A 27,793-nucleotide genomic window follows, 5' to 3' on the forward strand; every position below is an offset into this window, starting at 1 on the left:
AGAACCTTGAGGATATTAGGAGATAGAAGTGTTTTCTTTTAACCAATACGAAGAATCAGAAATGAGAAATATTTCAACAGAATGTGCAACTTCCTATGCAATTCTAAAAGGCTTCCCTACATCAAGAAATAACTTAGGCTTTAGAAATTTACTTTGGAACCTTACAGATGTGGGTCAATTTACTAGTAATTGTGCGAAAGTCTCTTTGACAAGAAAGAGTGATTATATTTGTTCCTTAAAAGAGTTAAGATTAATTTCAAATCTCTGAAAGTTACATCTGGAACCAACAGTCTTTCTTTTCTCCTTCCTCTCCCCGATTTATCCCCCCAGTAAAAGCCAGGTGTTTTTGGTCTACTTGGATAGTGAGGATAGCACAGGGCTGTCCAAAAAGTCTTAGTGTTTTTAGCTTAAAGCTTCATTAAGTCTTCTGGGACACCCCACATATGTGGGAACAAATGAACCAACAAAAACCCCTCAATTAAGAAAATTCAGGATTGGGTTAATAAAGCAGAATGGTCAACAAGAACATTTGGATGCTTTACCCCTGAATAACTGAGAATTATCTATGCCCACCTGAATTCATCTTCATAATCAAGCAGAAGCTTGTGATCAGGAACTTGCCTGCTGCCAGGCATTTCTAAGGGATGTCATGAAACTCTCAAAAAATCTGGGAAAAAATTAGTTACATTTAGACTTAAATCTTCATGTGATTTAAATGTAGGTGTATCTACATGCTTGCTACAGAGCCCATTTATGGGAGTGAGGGTGGGGTGGGAAGTAAAGGGAAATCGCTGACTTACCTTCAAGGCTACTGTACATAACTTGGAAAAGTTATATTCAAATACTTGAGTATTTGACAACCAGTTGGTTGATGCTTCACATAATTTCTCCCCGGTGATTTTGCTCTTAAAGAAATAAGTTTTATGAACATCTCCTTTAAATTACTTTATCTTTTTATTTCAAGTAAAATGAGCATTTCCACATACATAGTAGATTATACTGTAAATCTCTATTATGTACAGCTTGCTTTATTTAATTTTTTTTTTGCAAGGCAGTTGGGGTTAAATGACTTGCCCAGGGTCACACAACTAGTAAGTGTCAAATGTCTGGTCTGAGGTCACATTTGAACTCAGGCCCTCCTGACGCCAGGGCATCACCCAGCTGCCCCAGGTTGCCTTACTTTTACGTATATAATAAATTGAACACGTAGCTTTCCTGCTTGTCCATGCTGCCTTCTGGCTTTCCTTCTGTTCTCTTAAGAATTTTAAAAAAATACTTCAATGACTTCTTTTAAAAAAATCAACCCTGCTGTTAACTCTCTTCTCTCTTTGAACACTGTTACTAACTACCTACCGTTATCCTTTGAAAAGTAAATAAACAAAAATGAAACCCTGGGAACACAAAAGCATAATCAAATAAAACAAATTCTCACATCTGCCATGTCTAAAACCACGTGTCTCATCCTGCATCTTGCATCTGTCGCCTCTCTGTGAGGAGGAGGGTGGCATGTTTTGTTATCAGTCCTCTGGAACTATGGTTAGTTACTGCACTGATCAATGCGCCTAAGTATTTCAAAGTGGTTTGCCTTTACAATGTTATTGTCATTTTATAAATGGCTCTCCTAGTTCTACTCACTCCACTCATCAATTCCCAAGCTTCTCTGAAACTACTCTTTGGTGATTTCTTACACACAAGAATATTCCATTACATTCATTCACCATAATTTGTTTAGTCATTCTTGAAATAATGGGTACCCCCTCAGTCTGCACTTCTTTGCCACTAAAAATAAGCCCCTATAAATATTTTATGGGTCCTTTTCCTTTTCCTTTGATTTCTCTGAGGCACAGGCCTAGTAGTAGTATCACTAGGTCAAAAGATAGAAACAGCTTTTAATTTACTTTGAGAAATCATAATATTTCCTATTTTAAAAATAGTCATTTTATAACACATCTGAACTATTTCTTACAAAATATACTCTTGTATATATTTTTTTAAAAATACAGTAAATTAGTAAAGTAAAAAAAATACACTAAATTAGTAAAGTAAAAATACAGTCCACAATGGACCCTAACCATTTGGTTCCTATCATTCGGCTCAAATGATGCTTAGAGTTTACATTTATTCTTACAGACAGTACCCACTGGACTGAATCTCAATGACCCATCGAACTTAATTCACATTCTTCCGAGCTTCTCCTAAGAAGTCATAGGCCTGCTCAGAAATGTCAAAAGGTTCATGAGCACCTTCTGGTGACAGTAAGGCATGGAGAGCACTAGAATTCTCTTGGTTTCGCTTAAGGAAGTCAGAAGTGACTTTCCATCGAGTAGCTTCGGTTTCTTCTTCTGCCCATCTGAATGGTGGGAGGAGGTTGGAATGTAAGAGCGGGTACACACAATCATGGTACACGAGGATAAACATGGACTTCAGAAACTCTCTGTCTCTCTGGGGAAACACACACATACACATACAAATAATTATTTAAGAAATTATTAAGAACATACAGACTTTGTTAGATACTTAGGCTGCCCTTTAGATGCCAAGGGTTTTCCACTATGTCTGTCCTGTCCTTCCCGGCATTACATGCTTTAGACCAGATGTGTCAAATACATGGCCCATGGGCGCATGAGACCTACAATACTCCCAAATATGGCCCAAATTAGAATAAAATGTAATTGAGAAATATTTCACAGAATAAATAAAAATATAATAAAACAGACAATATTACATTTTAAAACTAAGCCAGTGTGAGGCTCACAGAGGCTCACAGTGTGAGGCTTATATATGGTTTAGTGACTCCCAACTCTATATGAGTTTAACTACTTTGGACAATGGCTTTGAAGCTTAAGTTTTATATTTCAAGCTTAAAGAAGTCATATATTCGTACAATTACTAAGTCAGAAGGGACTGTGAACTTGGTTTTTAAAATATTTTGATAACTACATTTCAACCTAGTGTCCTTTTCAATCCGATATATTTTATTTTGTGCACTTAAAACCATTATTCTAAGAAGAGGTCCACAAGCTTCACCAGATTACTGAAGGGGTCCATGACACACACAAAATTAATAACTCTTGGTCTAAGTCTAAGTTTCTTTTCAAAAAGATGTGTTAATATGATTAACAAAAGCCCAGAGAGTTGAATAATAGAAGGCTGCAAGCTGAACCTCAAGGCAGAGCTGAGATCCCTGCTTTTATCCTCTACCTGACAGTGCTAATTAAACAAATTAATGTTAAATTAGGTTAATGGCTAAGAACAGTTTAATATGTTACCCCCCCCAGATTAGAAATCTGCTAACCCTTTAACAGGAACATTTAATCTCTTCTTCTGCTGATACCCAATTTCAATGCCTCATAGGGTGAAGATGTGACCCTTGGTTAGTGGAGACTATATTGGGAGAACACAAGCTATGGCAGGTCTTCGTAAACTTTAAAGGCTTTAGACCTGGGCCCAGTGGCAGACGAAGCATCTGTCATCCAAGGGTGAGCCTAGCCAAATTTGGTAAAGCTCATCACCAGAAGGATGGTGAAGTTATAAGGGTCACTACAACTTATAAAGATTAGCTATTAAAATATAAAGACCCAGGACGTTTCCACCCAAACAAAATCACAGGTTTTTTTTAAGTACTGAAATACTGAATATGTTTTGCCAAAGGAATGACACAGATGGGAATTTCAAGTTGATGGAAGATCTCTTGAGCATGGCAGCCTCACAACTGGACACTGTTAAATATACCTCTTGCGGACAGGCCTGGCCTTGAGCACAGCATTATGAACAATGAAGAATTATAAATATATTAAATGTGCTAATTCCAGCATAAGCCACAGGTTACAATTAACATAAGCCACTCTGATGTGAACACAATATTTGTATTTTTAAATAAAACAAAACAAAACAAAACAAAACTGTGGCTTCTCATTCCCTAATTTTTCTGTAGTTCAGCCTTCTATTGGGAGATTGTGTGGACAGGACTTTAGTCATTAAAAAATACTGTTGTTTTTTTTTTCAACATGGCAATGACTTTACCGTTGTGAGCCAAGCACTTTTCAATAAGTTCAGTTTAGCCGAGTTTCTGTTCTTTCTTTTCCCCTCCCTATTGTTTTTGTACTCACAGTTGGAAGGTTTTTAAAGATAAGACTGAATCTGGCAGCCAATCAGAGGGTCTAGATTGGAAATTTCCTTTGGAGATAGTGAAGCAGATTTGAAATGAACATTTTTATTAAATGTTTCATTGGGAAAAAAGGAATTCCTACATTAAGAATGGAAAGCCCACACCCTTCTAAGATGTTTATTTGTATGATCTGTATTCATATAAAATATAGTTTTATTTTGTTAGGACAAGCCAAAGTCACATCTATTTTAGCCTGACAATGCAAAAATAGCTAAGTTTTATTAGGGGAAAAAAATTACCTTTTCAGATCTTTTAAAAGTACTTTCTTTTTCAGCCCATGCAGTCTAAAAATTAAATAAAGACGTTTACATTAGTCTGAGTATTTAGACACATGCAAATATAGTCTGTGAATAAAAGAGTCCAGGTTAGAATTGGTGCCCCATCAGTCTGAGGAGGAGGTCAGAAAATGTCACCCTTTGAAACTAAAGCTATGAAGAATCAACATAAAATAGGTGAGTTAAACCAACTGGAGAAAAAAATCTACCTTAAGAGACAGCTAATGAGCTGCTGATGAAAACATCCCAAATCTCATCAAGGGACGAGGGTAGCCCCCAAAACCAGTCAGCCAGACAATCAACCAGTCAGTCAGTCAACAAGTATTTATTAAGTGCTTACTATATGCTAGGCACTGTGCTTAGGCCTGGGGTTACAGAGAGAGTCAAGGAGCTCATAATTTTTGGCCGAGATGACATGTAAATAACTGTGCACACAAGATATAGAGAGACTGGCTGAACAAATATTGATGGGAAGGCCTTAGTAGTGCGAAGGAAGCAGAGTGATGGGGACTGGGAAAGGTTTCCTGCAGAAGGTGGGGTTCAAGGTGAAGAAAGTATTCCAAGCAGAGGGGAGAGACAGTCAGTGCCAAAGGAAAGAGATGAGAGATGGAGAGTTGTTGAAGAGAAATAGCAAGAAGGCCAGGAGGTAGTAGTGAGAGTCACGTTTAAGGGGCCAGCTTATGAAGAGCTTTAAAAGTCAAAGAGAGCCCTTTAAATCTGTTCCTGGAGGTAACAGGGAGCCACTGGGGTTTATTGAGGTGGGGGAAGTAACATGATCAGATTTGTGCTTTAGGAAGATCACTTTGGTAGCCGAATACAGGACTGACTGGAGTAGGTAGAGACTGTAGACAGAAATTAGAAGTAGACCAAAACATCCCCTAAATTCTCAACGGTCTAGGATGGCTCCCAAAATCCCACTGGGGTAAAGTAAAAATGAGATACAATCTAATTATTATAACATGTCCATGTTATACGGTGGGAAATGGTGGGAGGTGGGGCAGTGTTTGAAACAAACCACAAACAAAATCTGGGGTCAGACAAAATCCTGAAGGGAGGTACCTATGAGTGAACCCATGCCTGTACAAGCTTGCCTCATACATGACCTGGCTCCAGTGAGCTTTACAAATACATCCCTCTTTCCCCTTATCTTTGCTAAGGTCAACCTTTCTACATGTAACGTCGATGCCAACCCTCCTGTTTTCTCAAGAAGATTCCTCCTCAATCATTACCTTCCTCCGCTTTTCAGCTCCCCTCCCCCACCATCTTCACTTCTTTCCTCTCTATTGGTTCCTTCCCTACTTCTTACCCACATGCTCAAATAAATCTCCATTATCTTAAAAACAAAACAAAACCCTCACTAGATACCACCATCCTTGCTAGATATCATCCTATATTTCTCTTCCCTTTCTTAGTCATTCCTTGATAAAACTAACTATTCTTCCATTTTCTTTCCTCTTATTCTTCTAAACCCTCTGCAATCTGGCTTCCATTCTTACCCCTCAAACGAAACTGCTCTCTCCTCCAAAGTTACCAATGATCTCTTAACTGCCAAATGTAATAGCCTCTTCTCAATTCTCATCCTTCTTGACCTTTCTGCCACCTTTGACTCTGTCAACCACCCTTTCCCCTAGGTCTGAGTTGATTTGATTATCACCTGGTATGCAGGGTAATGAGTCGTTTGGTCTGGTTGGGAGACAAGATGGCCTACCAGCAAGGAGAAGGCCTGGATGGCCAGATACCCCAAGCCCCAGATTGAATGCTAATCTAAGTAAAGCACTTTGCAATCCTTAAAGCATGATATAAATGTGAGGTGTTATTATTGTTATTATTATTTGAGTGTGTGGGGGGCATTTATGTTTTTTACAGATTACTTAGCAAACTGTCACTATAAAGAATGTGGTCTATGAAATGGGAAAAAAATATTTTACTGCAGGGGAGCAGCATTACATACTGAAAAGAGCACCAAACTTGTACCATAAAAATGGGTTTGAAGTTTGGCTCTGACACTTATTACCTGTGTGAACAAGAATAAGTTGCCTAATCTCTCCATGCCTCAATATTATCATCTATAAAATGAGGAAGCACGCTACATATCTACCAGGGTCGCTGTAGGGATCAGCGACATAATGGGTCTAAAATAGTTTTAGACATAAAATGGTGTATGTTACAATTATTATGATTACATTTTTTTATTAACTTGGATACTATCTAGTTTGAGCAATGTTCCATTAGCATATGCATCATTGTAAGTTTTCCAGAAGAGGGACAATTAAAGTCATTGTTAAATTTTCAACTTTTTCTTGAGTATGTAGTGCTCCCCACCGAAAGGCATCTGTATGTTTTGTGCATTGCATGTTTGTGTGTATATATGTGTATATACACATGTATGTATGTGTGTGTATGTATATACACATAAAGTCCTGTATTAGCAGAAAGAATTCCACATATGTGTGTATGTGTATATATGTATACATATGATATGTGCATATGTTCACATGAAGTCTGTATCAGTTCAGAGAGGGCCCACATTAATGACATGACAGATTCTTAAGGTATTAAAGAAGTATAGATTCAGATAATGGACTACTTCTTTCACCTAATCATTTGAAAGTGAATGTGTTCATGTCTGTGTAAGTCTATGTACTCCTCAGGTCAAGCAGAGTTTGCAGCTGGAAAGGACCTTAGAGATTATCTTGTCCATTACCTTCAATTTATAGATAAAAAAAATTAAACAGGAGAGGTCAGAGAGACCTCATCAGCCAGAGGAGAACCCGCATCCAGAAAGATCAGGGAAATGTCTATGGAATCCCTTCTTTCAGTACTAGATGAGGCTCCTGACCCACTGTGCATGGACATAGGCATGTATGTGCACATATGTGCATATACGTATCTATGCATGTGTGTAGCAGCATGAAACAGAGGAGGGAGAGATGGATTTGGAGCCAAGACAAACAGTTCAAATCCTGCCTTTGACATATACTGGCTATGGGCCCCTGGCAAGGCACTTAACCTCTTGGTGTCTAAGACTATAAGTTGCAGAGAAGTTGCTGACCTGCATTGGTGGAGTTTCCTATGCCAATGAAATCACAGGTCTGGTGTCTGTCTGTCTATCTTTCCATCTTCTAACTCTCCCCTAACATTTCCTCCAGTAGTTGCATTCTTATTGTATTCACCAAAATCTTACACCATAATGACAATTTGATAAAAGAAATAACAAAAAATAGCCAACTGCACAATAAGGAAAAAAAAAGATTAAATGAGAAAATAAACCAAGTGTCTATTTAAAATAATTAACAAGAGGTATAGCAATTTAAGATCATGAAGCTTATCACATACCCTAAGTACATCCATCAGGTCAGGTTGTTCCATGAGTTTAGGAAAGGTTGCTAGAATTGGACTACTAATTAAATCTAAAGTGAGAAAGAAAAGAAAACGATTTCATTGGACTTTCATTCATTGAAATGTATTTTATTACAATAATTATTTTTTAAATGTATTGCTACTTAGATGTATTATATAAAAAGAGCTGGTATAAGTATCAATCTGGATTAGTAAGATTGCTATATTAATATTACTGATTAAAGACCCCAAAAGCTAGTGAGAAGGATTTGCAGGTATCTAACAACATAAAGGCTCACTGACAGCCGGCAATCTGAATGACCTTCTATAATATATTAATTATTTTTTAAAATAATGTAAAAATGAGCTATTTCATGACAGAATTGAATGGAATAGGTTATTATGGGCCTATGCAAAGAATTAAATATGCAAGAATTCTACAGAAACTAGAATAGCAAAGTGTTCTACAACTACCTTTCATTCATTCATTCACTCATTCATTCACTCACTCATTCATTCATTTGACAGGCACTCATCAAGCATCTGCCCTGCACAAAGCATGGTGCTGGGGGAGCTGACCCTGTCTTACAGTTTAGTAGAGGGGAAAGATACATACACAGATTAACTGGGCTAAACAATATTACATGGTAAGTGCACTCAAGAAGTACAAACCAAAGTGCTCTGGTTGTTACTGACCAGTCTTGGGCCTTGATGGACAGAACTGTATTGGGTGGAATTGTGTACAAGCTCATACAACCTCTCCCTAGTCATGGGAAAATGTAACAACCTTTAACTTCTCTAAAGAGTCGCTTCACCCATGAAGCTTTCCTTGTCATTAATCCATAATCCATCCAAAAGCATATGAATAAACAGCCTGCCTTCTCCCTACAGTTACTGCATCCTTAAATATACCTAGCTCTGTGTGTGTGTGTGTGTGTGTGTGTGTGTGTGTGTGTGTATGTGTGTGGGTGTGGGTGTGTGTGTCCTGTCTTCTTCCTATTTATTTAGGAGGCATTTCCACCAAGGGCACGTCTACTTATGTACTCTTGTACAGATCCTGAACACAGCTACATTTAAAAAAAAATTCCAATAACACACAAACTTATCACTGAGATAAATATTGTTGCCACACATATTCCACTTTGGATACTTTGCTTAAATATGACAATTTCTTTCTTTCTTTTTTTTAAAGCATAGTGTATTATACGAAGTAGAAGATTCAGTTCCCACCAATAATTTTACACGTAAAACAAACAAAAACTCAAACAAAGGTAAGAGGGGTAGGCAACCTACAAAGCAGAGGGAGAGCTCTTCAGGTCCTGAAGTCTTGTGAGATCGTTACATTGTGAGCAAAGTCAAGATTAAATGGGGGTACAACAGATAGTCTCAGGGAACTGAGAGAGACTGAGTGCACTGACAATGGCCAGTAGTGGGCAGTACCATCTGATGGGTCTTATAGTGACCTACTGTCAGGTAAATGGCCACGTGCCAAGCCACTAAGCTCTGCTGACAGGCGCTTTTCTAAGGCAGAATAATTTGAGAACCCACCTTTACCTGGCAGAATGAGAGAGCCAGCCAACCATGACAACTACTCCCAAGGAAAGCATCTGCTAATAGAGCTGAAATAAAGGGTACGGGTTAAAAAGCCTTACCAGCATTTTGCATGCTTAGCCTGTCTTTCAAGAGCATGTCACCAAGAATTTCTCGATAGAATACCAGCAGATGAACGTAGCACATACTTCCTATTAATGTTTCTGGTAGTAGACTATTAAATAAGAAAAAAATTCATTAAAAAAATACAATTCAGCCCAAAGTCTTTATAATTAGCTTACATTTACTGCTTCATTATGCAGCAATTATGGCAATGACTTAAAGGAATGTCCCATCATGCAACTGGCTAATCACAGAGAAAATTTTCCAAATAATTTTATATTCCTCTAAATACACGTGTAAGTGCCAACTACATGCCTCTATACTTGCTTTTATATTTGCTTCTTAGTATACTCACAAGTCCCGAGTTAAATGTCAAATAAAAAGGATAGTTGTAAAGTGCCAGCTCTTTAGGCACTTTACAACTGGTCGGCCTGATGCGTTCATAAATGTAAGAGACAGTGAAAATCTAACTTTATACAGGCAACTGTGTACAACTGTGCAGAGTATCTTGAAACGTATAGTGCATGATATTGTATACAAAATAACCATCACTGGCATTGAGGAAGAGGAAGTCTTGGTGTTAAGTAAAATTGTGAGTGGTTAAATAAAAGGTCCTAACTTTAATCAATACCCTTTTTTAGTTAGAGGTTAGGGACAGATGCAGCCATTCTGTTGAAAGAATATGAAATAAACTACAACCTTATCTTGGGGAGCTATTTCTCTAATATAGGGATCACCTGCTTTTTCCTGTCTGGGGACCACTAGGACACTCCTTACTCCTAAAGTTAAAATGGAACTATAGCTAGATGGACTGACATCAATATCCAACACTAGAATCACAAGCCTACTCTTACAAACGCAGCCTTCATGCAGTATCCAATAGGCCTTAATAAAATAAAGTTACTCTTGTTTTGTTGGTAATTGGTATTTGATATTCCCATGCTAGGCCCTATAATTAAGGGGAGTTTGTACAACAGAAAACAGAAGTAAAAATGAAACTGAAGTAACAAAAAGTGAATGGAAGAACATTGGATAACAATTTGAGTATCTAATATTTAATATTTAAAATATTAACTCCTGACTAAAGTTCCAAAACAGTACTCTGAGCCAGATAATAACCACACTTTAAAATTATTTCTCTCATTTATCAAAAATAAAAGTGTGCAATACTTACTTACATTTTTCCCCTTAAAATGGAGGTATTGTTATTTCCCACCATTTTTTTTTCTCTCAAAAGTACTGAGATGGTAACAATTAATTAACAATAAACATGAAATGAGGTCCCGTTGACCCACCACTGGTAGGGCATTTCTTTGTGCTGTTTCTCCATTAACGGTAATGTATTTGCACTGGTCCATCCCTACAAGCAACTGAGCTCCTTTACAAGCCAGCATTTAGCACAGTATGCAGCATGTAGTAGGTGCTTAATAAATGTTCACTGACTGACATGTACAAGGTTGCTGGCCAATGAGGGGGGCTGTGGTTGTGGAGCAGTGTGAAGATGACGTCTATGGGGAACTGAATCCATGCTTCACCAGCACAAGGCCCTTACCATCTAAGCTTGTTTACTAGCTTCACCAAGCTGGGAAAGCTTTGGGCATAGGCCCAGCAACATGTGCCATTCATTTGAAAGACTATGTGCCTATTGTCCAAGGACTAGCCTAGCTCAGTTCAGAAAGGCTCATCACAAGACGGCTGACTATTGGGGGATGATTTGCCCCAGCAACTCATCAAATGAGTCTACTAGACTCTTACCTCTTCTATAGTTTTGAAACTACATATGGCAAATAGAGAAGAGGAATGTAAACTAAGGGCACTGGCCTAGATAGACATGAAGCAGACAAACTCTTAGGGGTGAAGGGTCAGGTTTCCATTGGATCACCCATTCATAGTCTCAAGGTGACAGCAACCACCTTCAGGTTAATCTGCAAAAAATTATAATTATTGGATGGGCAGGAAGAACAGGTGCACTAATGTGTTATTAGTGGAGCTGTGAAGTGGTTTAACTATTCTGGAAAGAAATTGCAATCACACTCAAGCACAGGCTGCTGATTACTAGCCTAGTAGAAGAAAAATTAGCATCTTCATCGTTCAGGTCTTCTGAATGCTTAGTAAGCCAAATCATCTACTTCTGATTTATCTCCTCCATCCATGATATGCAAGCATCGCTGTGCAGTTTTAAAGTTAGAAAGACATGCTAAAATAGCATTTGGTAGGATTTTTGGCAATAGCTCTTAATACATACAATGGAAAAAGTTCCACTATAAAATATCCAACTCTCAATAGGAAATGAGGAAAATGATAAAATCATAGATAATTGATGCCATAAATCCTATTGCAACCAAAGTTCCTATATCTTCCCTAAGCCATGTTTTTCATCTGAATTATAAAAAGAAAACTAGACCAATTTGCACATTACTGCCTCTTAAATTTCTCTGGTAACCCTTTTTATAAGTGATAATGAGCATTAAAATTGCCAAAAGACAACAAGCAAGTAAAGCAAAGGCACGGATGATCCAGACTGGCTAATCAACTTCTGAATGACTCTGCAGTGAGCTCACGTGGAAAAATAGGTACCAACCTCAATAAGCTTCTTGACCTTCTATTTAGGGATCTCAGTTTGACCAGAAGTTGAGGCTGTCTCCTCATTGTCATCATCTGATGAAAAACACTGCTGGCTGCTTAAAAAAAAAATTAGAAATACATTTGAGAACTCCTGACATTTTGGATAGTGTTAGAGAGCAAAAGGACTTTAAATAAACTTACCAATTAGAAAAGGTAAATTACACAAAATATTAGTCATTTATATCACAAGTAAAGGAGTGGACAAAAGAGATAAGTGATGCCAAACATTGTTCTTCCTCAACATATGTAGTCTATACTATAAAATTCCGCCATGTCTGGTGAGATAACTGACAGCATCAGCCTCATCCAGAGCTTCTAAGACTGTTATAACAGAAAGCAAGTGTAGTGTTAACTCTGGGGAAACGTTCACTGTAACACAGACCCCGTGTTCCTCCGATAGGTTTGGAAATCCTAGAATTGGAATCAATGGAAAAATCCTAGAATTAGAAGCAGACAGGAAGGAGGGATAACAAACTGGGGAGGTAGGAAGAGGACTTGTCGCCTCATCACATTAAACAGGGGGATCATCTGCCTCTGCTCTTCTTGGCTCCCACATTAATCCTCATATTTGCTACCAGGAAAATGTGCTCTTAGAGAAGAAGATGGGCTTTAACAGGAAATTTGGTACCTTCTAATGCTCAATTTAAGTGATAGTTTGTATAGGAAAGTATGTCTATGGCATATTATTCTGTACTCAGTAGAAAATGGTTACTTTTTCTGATATACCTTATCTTTGTTAAATCCTTAAGAAAAAGAAAGTTTATATATAAAAGTATACCTCTTCTGGAAACTGAAGGATCCACTTCAATGCCTTTTTCATAAGGAGTACCACCATTCAAGTAAAGTTCATAGGTTCTATAGAAAAGAATAATTAATGCACTCAGGACATTTTGAAAAACACAGGGAGAAAATGCCAGGCAGTGTCTAGTTCTTCACTTTGTTGGTCTTGTGACAACATCTTCTTAACATAAAAAGGTATAACAACATCACCATAAAAAATTTACCCAGGTGCCTGTTTTCATGTGGTACCTTGCTATCCATTATATGAGAGAAATTATCTGGAAGGAAATTGAAAATGACTTACTTGGGAGGAACAGGTATTCCATGGGCATCAAAAAGTTTTAGGAAGACCCAGCCACAACTTAACTCTCCTTTTTCACCAGTTGACTAGAAAAGTAAAAACAAATATATAAATCTTGACAACTGAATATCTCTGAACAAAGATTTTTTTGGGTTTGGAAACACAAAATACACATACAAATTCTAAAATATGTTTCAAAAGAAAACAAAGTGACATGTAATCATTGGGTTTCTGGGCCAGCATGAGACCAAAGAGAAATACTATAACTAATCAAGTCAATAAGAGAATATAATTTGATATGCATTACTGTCACGGCTCCTGTATCTATTTGTTCAAGAGTTAGTATGATATAGTGGTAACAGTGAAGGAGGGAGGGACTCAAAAAGCATTATGGTATTTTAAATATTAGATAATTATTAGATACAGTTGTTTATGTTGATGTTTATTGGCAAGTTTTTAATGAAATATTTAAGTATATGTATCTATTTTTGTAGGTATATGTACCTAAAATATCACTACCATCCACTTCCAAAAAACACAGAGTTGCAGTCATCTTGTGTTTCTACAATCTTTAGGATTTCTAGGAACTACACAAATTCTGGTAAGCCCCGCATTGCTGGTCCTTTGAGAAATTATAACAACACTTGTGGGTAAATTCTTGTTCATTTCCAAAAGCAGGAATAACTTTTTAAAAATCACTGTAAAATGATACTGAGAAAAGCAAAACTCTTTCCATGAACTTACATTACGAACATAAGAGACTCCAACTTCAAATAATATTCCAAGTTCTGGTGATGAAGAATTGGATCTGATAAAACAATCTCCATCAAGCAGGCATGGCAAGATACCGGTTACCTAAAAAAAAAAAAAAGACAAAAATGAAGAATCATTAAAGATTTTCCATTCTATTCATTTTTAAGTGGCTTGTATTCTATAATTTATGGTTTAAAAAAAGGGAGTGAAGAGATGGTGGCGTAAAGATAATATGGAGGAAATTGTAAGGATCCAAATTCTAGGTTTTGTCCATGCCACAGTCTCTGGGCAAATAATTTAATTTCTCTGTATTCCTATTAATAAACTGGGACTTTGCTTACTACCTGGTCAGAATACTAGATAGTGTGGGGGGAAAAAAGAGCACCTGGAGGGGGTCAGAGGTACTAAATAATAATAATGTTTGGTCTGGACTTGAGATTTCATCATTGTGGGGAGTTCCAAGCATGGAACATCCTTTCACTGGTCCCTAAGACTAAGAGTCACTTGAGGCAGTGAGCAGTTAAGGTACTTGCCCAGAGTCTCATGGCCAGCATGTGTCAAAGGTAGGACTTGAACCCAGATCTTCTTGGCTTCAAGGTCAGCTCTCTCATCTACTCTGCCAGGTTGCCTCTCACATGGTATCTGTTCTTGTTGTTCAGTCCTGGTCAACTCTTTGTAACCCCATGGACCACAGCACACCAGGTCTTTGTATCCTTCACTATCTCCCTAAGTTTGTCCAAGCTCATGTTTGTTGTTTCCATGACACTATCTATTCATCTCATCCTCTACCATCCCCTTTTACTTTTGCCTTCAATCTTTCCCAACATCAGGGTCTTTTCCACACTTTTTTTTTTTTTGGCAAAATTGGGGTTGAGTGACTTGCCCATGGTCACACAGTTAGTAAGGGTCAAGTGTTTGGTCTGAGGCCGGATTTGAACTCAGGTTCTCTTGACTTCAGGTGCTCTATCCACTGTGCCACCTAGCTGCCCCAATTAGGGTCTTTTCCAACGAGTCCTGTCTTCTCATTATGTGGCCAAAATATTTAAGTTTCAGCTTCAGCATTTGACCTTCTGGTGAACAGTCTGAATTAATTTCTGTAAATATTGACTGGTTTGATCTCTTTGCTGTCCAAGGGACTCTCAAAAGCCTTCTCCAATGCCACAATTCAAAAGCATTGATTCTGAGGCAGTCAGCTTTCATTATAGTCCAATTCTCACAGCCAAATATTGCTACTGGAGAAACCACAGGTTTGACAATACAGACCTTTGACAATAGGGGTGTCTCTGATTTTTAGTATGCTGTCCAGATTTGCCATAGCTTTCCTTCCAAGGAGTGTCTTTCAATTTCATGGCTGCAGTCACCATCTGTAGTGACCCTTGAGCCCAAGAATATAAAATCTGACACAGTTTCCATTTCTTCTCCCTCTATTTGCCAGGAAGTGATGGGACTGGTTGCCATGATCTTAGTTTTTTTTTTTTTTGTTTGTTTGTTCGCTTTGTTTTTGATGTTAAGCTTCAAGCAACTCTTCTTTCACCCCCATCAAGAGGCTTTTTAATTCTTCACTTTCTGCCAATGGAGTGGTATCATCCTCATATTTGAGACAGTTGACATTTCTCCCAGCAATCTTAATTCTGGCTTTTGATTTGTCTAACCTGGCATTTTGCATGATGTATTTTGCACATGAGTTAAATAAATAAGGCGACAATATCCAGCCTTGTTATACTTCTTTCCCAATCTTAAACCAATCAGTTGTTCCATACTCGGTTCTAACTGCTGCTTCTTGGCCCGCATCCATGTCCTCAGGAGACAAATAGGATAATGTGGTTCTCGCATCCCTTTGAGGACTTGCCACATTTTGTTGTGATCCACACAGTTAAAGTTCTTCAGTGCAGTCGATGAAGCAGAAGCAGATATTTCCCTGGAACTCTCTTCCTTTCTCCACAATCCAGTGAATGTTGGCAATTTGGTCTCAAGTTCCCCTGCCTCTTCAAAAACCAGCCTCTACTGCTGATTCTTGGTTCACATATTACTAAAGCCAAGCGTGCAGAATCTTAAGCATAATCTTGCTGGCATGTGAAATGGGAGCATTGTTCAACAAATTGAACATTCTTTGACATATGGTATCTAGATATAATGAAAAAGAGGAGTGCAAGGAGTTTCTCATCTATGGAAGTCCAGAATCTATCATTTGGCTTCTAATACTGACTCAGGAATTAATCCATTTAATCAAAATCATACCTACCAGGATATCCTTTGATGGGTTTTCCTCCAAACTTTGGGAAATACAAATGTACATAGCACATTGTCCTAAGTTTACAAAAAACACTTTACTTTCTGAATTCTGTCTGTTTTGAATTCCATTTCCTCCAAGTCCCTCAACTTCCACCTTCTGCAGAAGACTTTTCCCTCTCTCTGAATCTTTGAGGTAATTTCGCCTCTAGGTCAGAAGTAACATAAAAATATCATCCAAGACACTTATAAGCCATGTATGGGCCATCCATATGGATCAGAGCGAAGGAAGACAGACAAATGCCCTCAGCATTTAAGAAATAAGTGTATTCTTTATACTTATTGTGTATTGGGGGAGAAAAAAAAAGAAAAAGAGAAATTTATATGATAAATTTATTATATGTTTAAAAGGAATACCAAGTTGTACATAATAGATTTGCAGTTTCATATGCAATCATCTTTTTATTATTCAACTATGTTTTGGACATACTAGTTTTATTTCATAAATTAAAAATAAATAAAAATTTTTTAAAAAGAGTAAGTATAAAGTCTTCACTGCCATTAGAGTTATCCTTCATGGGAGACTTAGAGAAAGAGGTATACAGCATAGGGTGTGGAAGGCTTGAAACTGGCACTAGGTATGGGAGTACCCATGCTGATGAAGCCACAGATTCTTTGAAGGACTAAAGCATGATGATTCATAAGAGTTATAATTTCAGTGACTCAGAAAAAGGAATGATTTGATTTAAGTACTCAAAGTACTTGTTGGACTTAGGTAAAAATTTAGTCCCTCTTGCAACACAGCAAACTAGTTACATAAACATGTAACATATTGCCCATTTCCCCTCTGTAATTTTACTATTGTGTTTTTAAAAGAACAACACTATAAGGAGTATGCAACGACAGCCAAGTCTTGAAAATTTTAATACATTATGTTTAAGATGGAAAGAATGTTAATTTTCACTCCATTTGTTAAATTGCTCACTCACCCGAGGAGAAAAGGTCCAGGTTTTGGGCTTCTTAGGTTGCCATGTAGCTCTGACTGTATGAATATTGCTAAGAACCTGAAAAGAGATTTTGATATATGAAATTACCTTGGAAAAAAATCAGGAAATGCTTTACTTCTTTCAAGATTAAAGAGCTCAACTAATACTGTTATTAAAGTGAGTAAACTAAGATTTATCAAGACTACACATGAATTCAGACTTCAATTCTTGTGCCTGTAATTATTTGCATTCAGTGGATTATTAAGCATGGTCTACAGAAAAAAAATAGTTAATATAATAAATAAAAATTACCTGGTTACAGAGATCAACAGGACTTATTCGGCAATTACCCTAAAAGTTCTGATTCAATTAAATTTCTGAAAACATTTTAAGTATCCAGAACCTGCACAGCACTAGATGGCCTTTGAGGTCTCTTCCAACTTTATTAGTCTTATAATCTAAAGACAAAGATGAAAGAGTGCCTGGAGCTTATATTCTACTGAGAAGATACAACATGTAAGTGAACATAAAATAACAGAAAAGGAGAAAATGAAAAACTGTGTATGTTTGGGCGGGGAGGGGGGTAGGGTGGTCAAGAAAGCCTTTGCATAAGAGAGTGAATTTAAACTGAGCCTAGAAATAAGTTGAGGAGCTCAAAAGGTAGAGGCTGAGGAATGGGGGATTCCAGGCATGGGGGAATAACTTCCACAAAGGCATGGAGCTAGGGAATATCAAGCTGAAGCTGATAGGCCAGTTTGGATGGAATATAGAGGACATGATGGGAAGTAAAATGAAATAAGTAAAGGCAGAAGGACGCATGTGTGGGGCTTTTAAGTCCCATACTGAAGACTGTATTTTATCTGTATTTTATCCTAGAAATAATGACAGTGACATGGGCAGACCTGTATTCTAGGGGGAGCATTTTGGCAATTTAATGGAGGAGGATTGAAAAGCAAAGAGAAGGGAAGCAGGGAAATCAAGTAAAACACTATTGCAATAGTTCAGGATGAGAGGTGCTAAACCAGAGTAATGCTGGTGTGAGTGGAAAATAGGGCACAGACGCAAAAGATGTGAAAGAAAACTGATACGGACGAGGGAGAATTCAGGATGGTGGTCTCTTAAGAGAAACAGGAATGTCTGGAGGAATGGTTTTATGGTGAAAGTTAACAAGCTCTGTCTGGTGAATATCTGGACTACTGAAAGTCCAGAATTCTTCAAGATCTAGAGAATTAAAGACTACATACTTCCTTTAGTCAACCATTACTTGTAGTAAGAAGGTTTATCCCATGACTTATTTAAAGGAAATTAGACAACACACAAAGACTGTGTTGTGCAAACAGGATAAAAGTACTGATTGATACTTTTTTCAAATGAGTCAGATGTTTTTTTTCAGATAAAAAATGTATTCACATATGAGTTTTAGTTCATTTCTCAAAGTACTTTAGATGTGTACCTGACCTGGTGAATTGGTGCCTGCTCTTGCAGTAATGTGGAGCACCAGGCCACTGCAAAAGTAGAGGACTACTCATACGTCTACAGCTGTTGGTACCAAAGGCCTGTCCAGGTATTTCATGCAGTCTCCACAAAAGTCCAAAGCTGGATCCCACCCCCTGCTGCCTGTCATCTTATCCAGCCTCGAAGTATTTAGCCTTAACTGTACTTTGACTGGGACTGTCTTACATGATCATACCACCTGAAGGACCCTACCCTGCAGCAATGCATAGGTTGTCCCAAAGTCCCCTGCTGAGAGTTTCAGAGGCTGTGCTCTACGTCAGGGGACAGAAACTGTCCTTGGCCACGGCTATCTTGCCTATGCTTGCTGGTAATCAGTGCAGGCATTATCACCGTATTACAGATAAGTAAGGCCTAGAGAGGCTACATAGCTGGCAAATGGGAGAGCCAGGATTAGAACTTAGGTGTTCCGATTATAAATCCATGCTTTTTTTCCATTCTATCACGCAGGAAAGAGCACTGGACTTGTCATCAGACAGCCAGCGACCTTTAGAACATGGTTTGAGTCCTGAGTGTGCTGCTCATGAGCTATGTGGCCTTGGGCAAGTTACTTAACACTGAGGAGCCTCAGTTTCCTCATCTACAAAATAGGAAAGATCTGTGCTTTCTTTACCAATTACTAAGACTGAGAAACCAAAATTAAAAAAAAACAAACGAACAAACATATTTACATAGTGTCTTTACAACTGGGCAATTAGATCTTTTCAATGTTATTTTTAAGGCATATTAATGGCTTATGCAGATAAAACAACCAACTAATAAGCTGAATTTGGAGGTGCCTTTCTGACCCAAAGGCTTGGTGTCTGTAGACAGCCTAACAAAGAAAGGAAAGAAAAAGTCACCAAAATATGGTAATAGTTGGCAAAACATTCTGAAGATACAGCATTTTGTACCACAGCGTACTATACATTTGGCACAGTAGAAAGAACATTGGCTTTGGAGTCAGAGGGCAGGGATTTAATTTAAATTAAGTTAAATTTAAATTTCCTACTCTGCCCCTTACTACCTGTGATCTAAAGTTTGATTCAACGTTAGACTTTTATCAAAACTGTACTAGTTTTTAAGCAAATTTTCATTGTTACTAAGCTGCTTTGGAAAGTCCCATTACATCCTCAGGCCTCAGTTTCCTTATCTGTGAAAGGAGGTGGCTGGACTGGCTGGCCTTGAGGTCCCTTCCAGCTCTGAGCGTGTGATCTAATGACTGACTTAACCAGCAGAGCTCACCTTATTTCCATCAAACAGGCAGAGGCGAACGTGTCTGCTGAGAACCTGTAGGCTCACTCCTGGAAGAGGAATCATTTTACAACTCCACAAGGTTAGAATCAATGACACACGGCTAGGTCTGGGTTTAATCTAAGGCAAACAAACCAACAAACAAGTAAATAAATAAATGCACACATATATGTAAAAAGGGTTTTGTTTTACAATTCATACTATGCTCCATACATAGCATCTTATATTTCCCACTGATAAGTTAAATTGAATACATTAAACTCAGCTAAGAAAGCACACATGCAAAAAAGAGAAAAAAAAAGACTGCAAATTTACAAGAAGGAAAATACCACTGTCTGGTAACTATTTAAAAAGTTAATGTTAAATTAATTTTAATTAGATTAATTAAACATTAATTAAAGTTAATTTTAATTAATGTTAAAATGTTAAATTTTTTTGTTAATATTTCATTTATTTTACTACTAGTAAGTATATTAGTGTGGACTCATGCTTCAGTTATTACACTATGAGCAACTCAAGGGCAGGGACTGACTGTCTTATGCCCTTTTTTACATCCCCAATGCTTAGCAGTGCCTAGAACACAGTAAGTGCTTAATAGATGCTTACTGACCAAGTATCTGACCGATAGTTAAAGGTTGTACAAGTTGACCTCTAAGGTTCCTTCCAACTAGAGCTGTGCTGGAGCCAGCTTTCAGTGTGAACATTTATACCTCAGAAATCAGCAAATATTACAAAAGCACAGCTTGACTTATTGTTTTGTTGATTGTCTAGAGAGTCTAAACTTAAGAAGTGATGGATAAAATATTGAAAATGCAGGTTAAATTTTAAAGTGTCATATATCCACATACATATGTATACGTATGTGTGATACAAATATTATAGATATGTACAGCCAATTGTTAAACATTTACCAGCATACCCCTGCTTCCAATTCAAAGATTCCATCACTCTATTTTAAGTTTTATTAGAGTTCAGATTTATATCAAAACTGTACTAGCTTTTAAGCAAAAATTTCATTGTTACTTAGCTGCTTTGCAAATTGCTCTATTTTCTAAACTCAAAATCTTACTGCACTTCTAGGTATGAGACAGAAGTTAGAAAAGCTCCAATTCAAGACATTTGAAACATCTGACCACTAGGTGTAAGGTCATTATTTTCGTAGAAGAGAAGATCCACATTCATAGACAGAATAAGTAGATGATAGAAAGGCACAGAAAGAGACTAAAGATGACTATTTATATCTATTAATATAACTTAAGAGAGAATGCAAATGGTAGTGATAAAGGAATTTATAATTTTCATATTCATCAATATGATACTTGTAATGAATATACTAATAATTTAGTTTTCTCAAGAGCTGCCTCTCTGGCTTGGGAGTCAGAGCTCACAACGCAGCTTAAACTGATTAATCAAAACTCTGACAATGCTCACAATCACTGGACCTTAAATGAAGTGAATCAAAGACTGTAGAACCTGCTCCTGTAGAACTCTGGTTCTGTACTTCAAAGGAGGTGGCCACAACCCCCAAAGACTTGACTCCAGAATTGTTGTATTGTGGGACTTATGGGTTTCTCGTGGGACACCACTAACTGATTGTTTGTAATCCACCTTCCTCCCTCCTTCCCCAGGTGTGATTTAAGTATATAACCTGTGCTTTTACTTCAGCAAAGAGAACATAGTCCTCACTCTGAAATTGATTAATTAAACTACTTGATTGCTGATGCTCCTGTCTCTAGGCCTGCTTTGTGTGGCTCTGAGCATTCTCAGGTTAGAGACTGGTTCAGTAAAAATCCTGTTAACATTAGGAAAAAATATTGCATGAAGACCTTCAAAATATTCAGTATTTTATAGTACATGGCAGTCAAGGGTTATGATCTCTCCTTTAATTTAAACAATATATTAACTTAAAAAATCTTTACTGACTGCCCACCATGTATAAAGTACCATGAACCCTAAGGAACCTACGAAGAGGAAAAGGGTATGTTCATTAAAAATCTAGGTTTTAATAGAGGGGATAAAATGTGCACAAATAACTAGGATGCAAAGTAAAAGATGAAACTTCAACAAAAGAGGTATGATGTGCTAGATTAATCTCATAGGAAGAACCAGGGGTCCAGGGAAAGTTCCATAATGTTTCTAAAAAACAAAGTGGTTTTAAAATATTTACCATTCTTCCTTCCAACTTACAAACAGGTAGTTTACAGTCTACATCTTTAGTTCTGGGAAACACTGCCTAGTAATATTCCAATCCAGGGGTGGGGAACCTGCAGCCTTGAGACCACATGTGGCCCTCTAGGTCCTCAAATGCGGCCCTTTGACTAAATCCCAACTTCACAGAACAAATCCCCCTAATAAAAAAGAATTTGTTCTGTAAAACTTGGACTCAGTCAAAAGGCTGCACCCAAGGACCTAGAAGGCCACATGTGGCCTTGAGGGGGCTAGTTCTTCACCCCTATCTAGTCCTTTGCTCTCCCCAAACAGCAAGATCATAAATCATGCCCAACTTTCTCACTTCTAACAGTTTAATAAAACAGAAATATAAAATAAATTGCTTTTTCTCCTTGACAGTAGAATTGTAAACGACAGAGAATGGACAAGGAATAAAGCCAGGGTAACCAAATCCTATTTAAGGTTCTACATACTACAAATTAGTAATAGTTAAAGTAACATTACTATATATACATAGGCCACCCCCCAAAAAAGTTTTTATTCTGCAATATATTACCCAATTTTCATATTGGGAAATGTACTTTATTCATATACTTAGGAAAGTACCTAAATCTTGAAAATGTATAGTTTTTGTGATAGTAAATACTTACAGTGCCACTTTCAGGATCCCATATCATATCTTTAAAAGCCAATTGTGAAGGGGTAAGTTCAGGCTGTAAAAAGTAACCTGCTTGAAACTGACTCCCTGAAAAAAAAAATTCCTTGTTCTTTAATATTCTTACAGAAAAAGAAGTGAAATGCATGATCAAATAATGATATTATATTTTATTATCACCATCAGTTATCATATGCCACCCCCTAGGTATCTGCATTGTGCCAGGAAATAAGGAAGGAGCTATAGAAAATTAATCAAAAACCAAAGTGTCACTAGGTTCCAAGGAACCTATTCTTTCATTTTATTGATAGCTTTTGTCTATGCCCAGATAGCCGTCCTTATAACAAAAAATCAAAAAGAGGAAAAAAAGGAAAAGCAAAACTAACCAATAAATTCAACAAGTCTGACAGCATATACACAGGTCTGCACCCATGCATACCCCCATCACTGCAAAGAAGGGAAGGAGGTATACTTTCTTTCCCTTCCATTGCTTCTTATGGCATGGTTATATTCCATTACCGTGATTTGTTCAGTCATTCCCCAATAGATGGGCATCCACTTTGTTTCCAATTCTCTGTTACGACAAAAAGTGATTCTAGGAACATTTTGGTATTTGTGGGACCTTTCTGTCTTCGACCTCTCTAAAGCCTAGCAGCAGGATCTCTAGGTTGGAGCATATACATTTGAGTCACGTACTTCATGAAACTGCAGACTGCTTTGCAGTCTAGGCTAATTCACAGCTCCACCAGTAGCATATAAAGATTACAGAGACAGAAGGTGCTTCAAAGTTCATCTCATGCAAGTGTCTTACTTTGTAGCCAAGTAAACAAGGAAGGCTATGTGACTTGATCCAGGTCACATAGGCAGTAAGCATCAGAGGGAGGATTTGAACCCAAATCCTCTGCCTCCAAGAGCTCTTTCTGTTGTACCACGTTTGGCAATCTTATCCTTTGTGATCTTTGCCAATTTGCTTGGGTAAAATAAAGCCTCAGAATTGTTCCTATTTGCATTTCTTTTGTTATCAGTGATTCAGAACAATCTTTCTCCAGGTCTTTAATAGTCTGCCATTCTTCTTTTGAGATCTGTTTGTTCCTAAGCTTTGTCTGTTGTTGAGTTGTATCCAACTCTTTGTGACAGCGTGAACCATACTTAGCAAAGATACTGGAGTGGTTTGCCATTTCCTTCTCTAGTGGATGGAGGCAAACAGAAGTTAAGTGACTTGTCCAGGGTCACACAGCTAGTAAGTGTCTGAGGCTGCATTTGAACTCAGGTCTTCTTGACTCCAGGCCCAGTGCTCTATCCACTGAGCCACCTAGCTGCCTCCTGTGCTTTGACAGCTTTCCCATTAATCAATAGCCCTTGGTCATATGTTTGTGTTCATTTCCTAAATATCTTGGACTTGGGCCCCTTAGCACCAACATTTGATACAAAGAGTTTACCCCTGGTCAGCAGCTTCCTTTCCATTCTAGTGGAGCCACTTTCGTTAATTCAAAAGCTTTTGAATGTTGTGTAACCAAAATGACCACAGAGTTTACTTTCTAAGGTAGATCCTTCCTCAAGAAACTTAATGAGACACAGATGTATACAAAGTAGCACATTGTTGCCAAATGTAGGAGACAGTGTGTTAACACTTTTAAAGAAAAAAAAATGCAATTATTATATTGACTACTTTCCGTGAAAACATTTTCATATTATCCTACTAATGTTGAGGCCGTGGTGCTAGGGATAAAGGACCAGCACTGGAGTTAGGACACCTGAATTCAAGTTCTGTCTTGGACACATATTTGCTGTATGACCATGGGCAAAGTCATTTAGTCTCTCAGGGCCTCAGAAGACTCCCCAAGACTTTAAGTTACAGATGGGTCAGTCTGGATACAGCTAGGTGGCACAGTGCATAGAGTGCCAGGCCTGGAGTCAGGAAGACTCATCTTTCTGAGTTCAAAACCAGCCTCAGACATGTACTAGTGATGTGACCCTGGGCAAGTCACTTAACCCTGTTTGCTTCAGTTTCCTCATCTGTAAAATGAGCTGGAGAAGGAAATGGCAAACCTCTCCAGTATCTCTGCCAAGAAAACCCCAAATGGGGTCACAGAGAGTCAGAGACAACTGAAATGACTCAACAACAACACATCTGGATCAGTGGAAAGAAGTTCCATACTGGAAGCTCCCTACACTAATGAAATCACAGACATCCTTCTCCATCTTCTTCAAAATAAGAGAGACCACAAATGCATTCACAGCTCGTAGCTCAATATTCTACATAGATTTTTATGGTAACATTGAAATGTGTTCATCATTAAAACAGCAGACATGAGAAGAAGCAAAAAGACCGGAGTCAGAAAACCCAGGTCTGAAACCCAGCTCGGCTACTTACTACCGGTGTGATCTCAGGCAACTCACTCACTATATTTTCTGGGGGCCTCAGTTTCCTCATCTGTAAAATGAGGGAATTGGACTAAAGAACTTTCAAGGTCCCTTTTGGGTCTAAATCTGTGATGTAACATAGTTTCATAGTTAAGCACTTTACAAACACGATCTGATTTAATCTTCACAACCAAACTGTGAGGTATGTACTACCATTATTATCCTCTTCATTTTCCACACGAGGAAAGGTTCAATGGCTTTTATATGGCTACACATTTTCTAATTGTCAGGTGAGGGATTTGAACTCATCTCTCCTTATTCCAAATCCAGAGTGAGGTGCATTGCATTATGCTGCCCCTAAATTTATTCTTCATTTGTAGAAACCTGGTAATCATTATTATGATTAATTATTATAGTATTTACATAAATTATCTGAGTTATTTGAATTCATTTTTATTTTTTGCAAATCTTTCCATATGCAAATCTTTTTCCACATCTTGGTTTCCTTATAATTTTTTGTTGTTGAGTCATTTTAGTTGTGTCTGACTCTTTGTGACCCCATTTGGGGTTTTCTTGGCAAAGATACTGGTTTTCCATATCTTTCTTCAGCTCATATTAAGATGAGGAAACTGAGGCAAACAGGGTTAAGTGACTTACCTAGAGTCTTCCTGATTCTCAGCTCTGTGCTCTATTAACTGTGCCAACCTAGCTGCTCTGCTTATAATATATCAGTAATATTTTAAGAAATTTGCCAATATGTAAGACATGAAAAATATATAATTTGCATAGTTTATGGCCTCTGGTCTTTTTTGTCAGACTAGTTTTTAAGTATGTTGATTCACAAGGTAAAATGATTAGAGATAACTGCTTAACAAATCATCAGTCTATTTTATTTCATTGTCTAATAATTCATCACACTTTATTATCCCTAAAATGATTATTAGAATTATATGAATTTATAACATGATAAAAATCTGAGAAAAATAAGAATGAGAAAACCATCCCAGACTAATAATTAGACAAACATTTTGCACACCAAATCTCCTAAAATTAGAATTTAATATTCATTGAAAAGCAAGGAATCATAGAGATTATTGCTAGAAGTAAAAATGTTTTTAGGTTTCTTTTAAAAAAATTTGTTTCCATATAAAAAACTAAGAATTGCCTTAGAATTTCGCTAACAGTTTATTTCTCTCAAAAAAGAATAGAAAGCTCCCCTCTCTTCCAAGAATGAAGTATATATTAGCATTAACCAAGTTGAGTTATCCATGAAATCTGTTACTGATGTATCAGAGAAATTAGAATACAAGGTTGTTTGGCTTCCAGTCTAAGTAAATGACAACTCAGACCTTACCTTCTTCTAAGAGCTGGTATAGAGTTGACGGTCGAAACCCTGCAGGAATAGCTCCCATAGCCGTCAACACATCAATTGTGTTACTCTAGTTAGGGAAGAAATGCAATAGTGACTTTTATGCCTCTTTTTCCACACCTTATAATATACCATATATATATACATTCATTATGCCAGTAAAAAATATATACATAAATGGAGAGGGGAAGCTGTGAATTGGAGAAAACAAGGAATTTAATAACAAATTTTGTAAAGGATTATAATCAGTCAATCACTACTATTCCCAGGAAATGGTCTGTCTGCCTTCCTAGGCCCATTTCCCTTCGGTAGACACCTACTCCTCAATGAAGTATTCCATACACCACAGGCCCATCCCTCTCTTATTCCCCACTCCTACCCCAATAAATTTTAAAATCCTGGTTTTCATTCCTTTGGGACACTGTGATGCGATTAGCTAGCTTAATACTACAAATGAAGCCGAGGTGGAGTGTTAATGACTCAAAATGGTGTACTGTTATCCTCTCAAAATGATATGTGCATTTTAACAGAGGTCTTAAACTGAAGAGGAGACCAAATGATAGGAATTTCAGGTAGAGGGGCAACCAAGAGAAAAGATACGTGGAGCCAGAGGTTTTCCTCAGAGGCTGTCAAACTATGCAATGGAAATAGCTGCCTACTCTATCTCTGAGGCAGTATTAGAAAAATGCTTCTCAGATCACAAGGCCACTAAACAACTTTCATCTAACTCATGTACCTCATGTTCCATTTTGTGCACGGTGTCTTTTCTTTTCCTTTGCAAATCCTATGCCATTTATTTTATGATTCTTAAACATGATTCTAAAAACGGGGTCCATAGCCTTCGCCAGTCTGCCAAAGGAGTCCATGATACATACACACAAAAGATTAAGAATGCTTGGACTGGATGTTCCCCATCCAAGGATCCTTCAAGCTTTAAATTCTATGATCCTCTGTACAGGATTTTAATCCTTTTCCTTCAGTCATATTTTTATTAGAATGGTAGCCAAAGCTAGAATTTTCAAAAAAAAACAAAAAACCTAGGTTTAGTTTACATCCCAAGTTCCTATAGTTTTTTTGATTACTATAGCTTTCTATTAAAAGCTTGTGCCTGGTATCTTATTTAAGAGTAAATCACCCCAAGTCCCATTCCACTTTTGAGTATCTACTAAGATAGCCGGATACTAAAGTGAGATATCATTAATATTGTAAGAAAGATACTAACCTCTGTAATAGCTTTTCTAATAGCACTCCAATGAGAATCAGTTCTGGGGATAGACAAAAATAAGAAAATTATATACATATGAAACAATACAAAAGCTGTGCCTACTTATTGATATTTATTCAACACACATTTAGCGAGTAATGGATGTACTAAATTGTCA

At 37.5% G+C, this 27,793-nt stretch overlaps 1 protein-coding gene across 2 annotated transcripts in view; it reads right to left on the reverse strand.

Annotated features, from left to right (window-relative positions):
- Positions 1-1,097: 1,097 nt before the first annotated feature.
- Positions 1,098-27,793, reverse strand: part of NPHP1 (nephrocystin 1) — a 46,933-nt gene continuing 20,237 nt past the window's right edge. The window contains exons 8-20 of one of the 2 annotated variants that reach the window (XM_027853959.1): positions 27,634-27,676; positions 26,397-26,481; positions 22,674-22,768; positions 19,846-19,974; positions 17,113-17,187; positions 13,886-13,996; positions 13,145-13,227; positions 12,839-12,915; positions 12,017-12,113; positions 9,435-9,547; positions 7,780-7,853; positions 4,408-4,452; positions 1,098-2,442 (exon numbers count right to left, since the gene is read on the reverse strand). In XM_027853959.1, the coding sequence (XP_027709760.1) occupies positions 2,170-2,442; positions 4,408-4,452; positions 7,780-7,853; positions 9,435-9,547; positions 12,017-12,113; positions 12,839-12,915; positions 13,145-13,227; positions 13,886-13,996; positions 17,113-17,187; positions 19,846-19,974; positions 22,674-22,768; positions 26,397-26,481; positions 27,634-27,676 (1,300 nt within the window). In that variant the 3' untranslated portion in view covers positions 1,098-2,169. Of the gene's footprint in view, positions 2,443-4,407; positions 4,453-7,779; positions 7,854-9,434; positions 9,548-12,016; positions 12,117-12,838; positions 12,916-13,144; positions 13,228-13,885; positions 13,997-17,112; positions 17,188-19,845; positions 19,975-22,673; positions 22,769-26,396; positions 26,482-27,633; positions 27,677-27,793 lie in introns of both variants that reach the window. The other variant, XM_027853958.1, reaches the window with a different exon arrangement.

The sequence above is a fragment of the Vombatus ursinus genome, unplaced genomic scaffold (assembly GCF_900497805.2).
Source record: "Vombatus ursinus unplaced genomic scaffold, bare-nosed wombat genome assembly UNPS02010219.1, whole genome shotgun sequence".
Classification (NCBI taxonomy): domain Eukaryota; kingdom Metazoa; phylum Chordata; class Mammalia; order Diprotodontia; family Vombatidae; genus Vombatus; species Vombatus ursinus.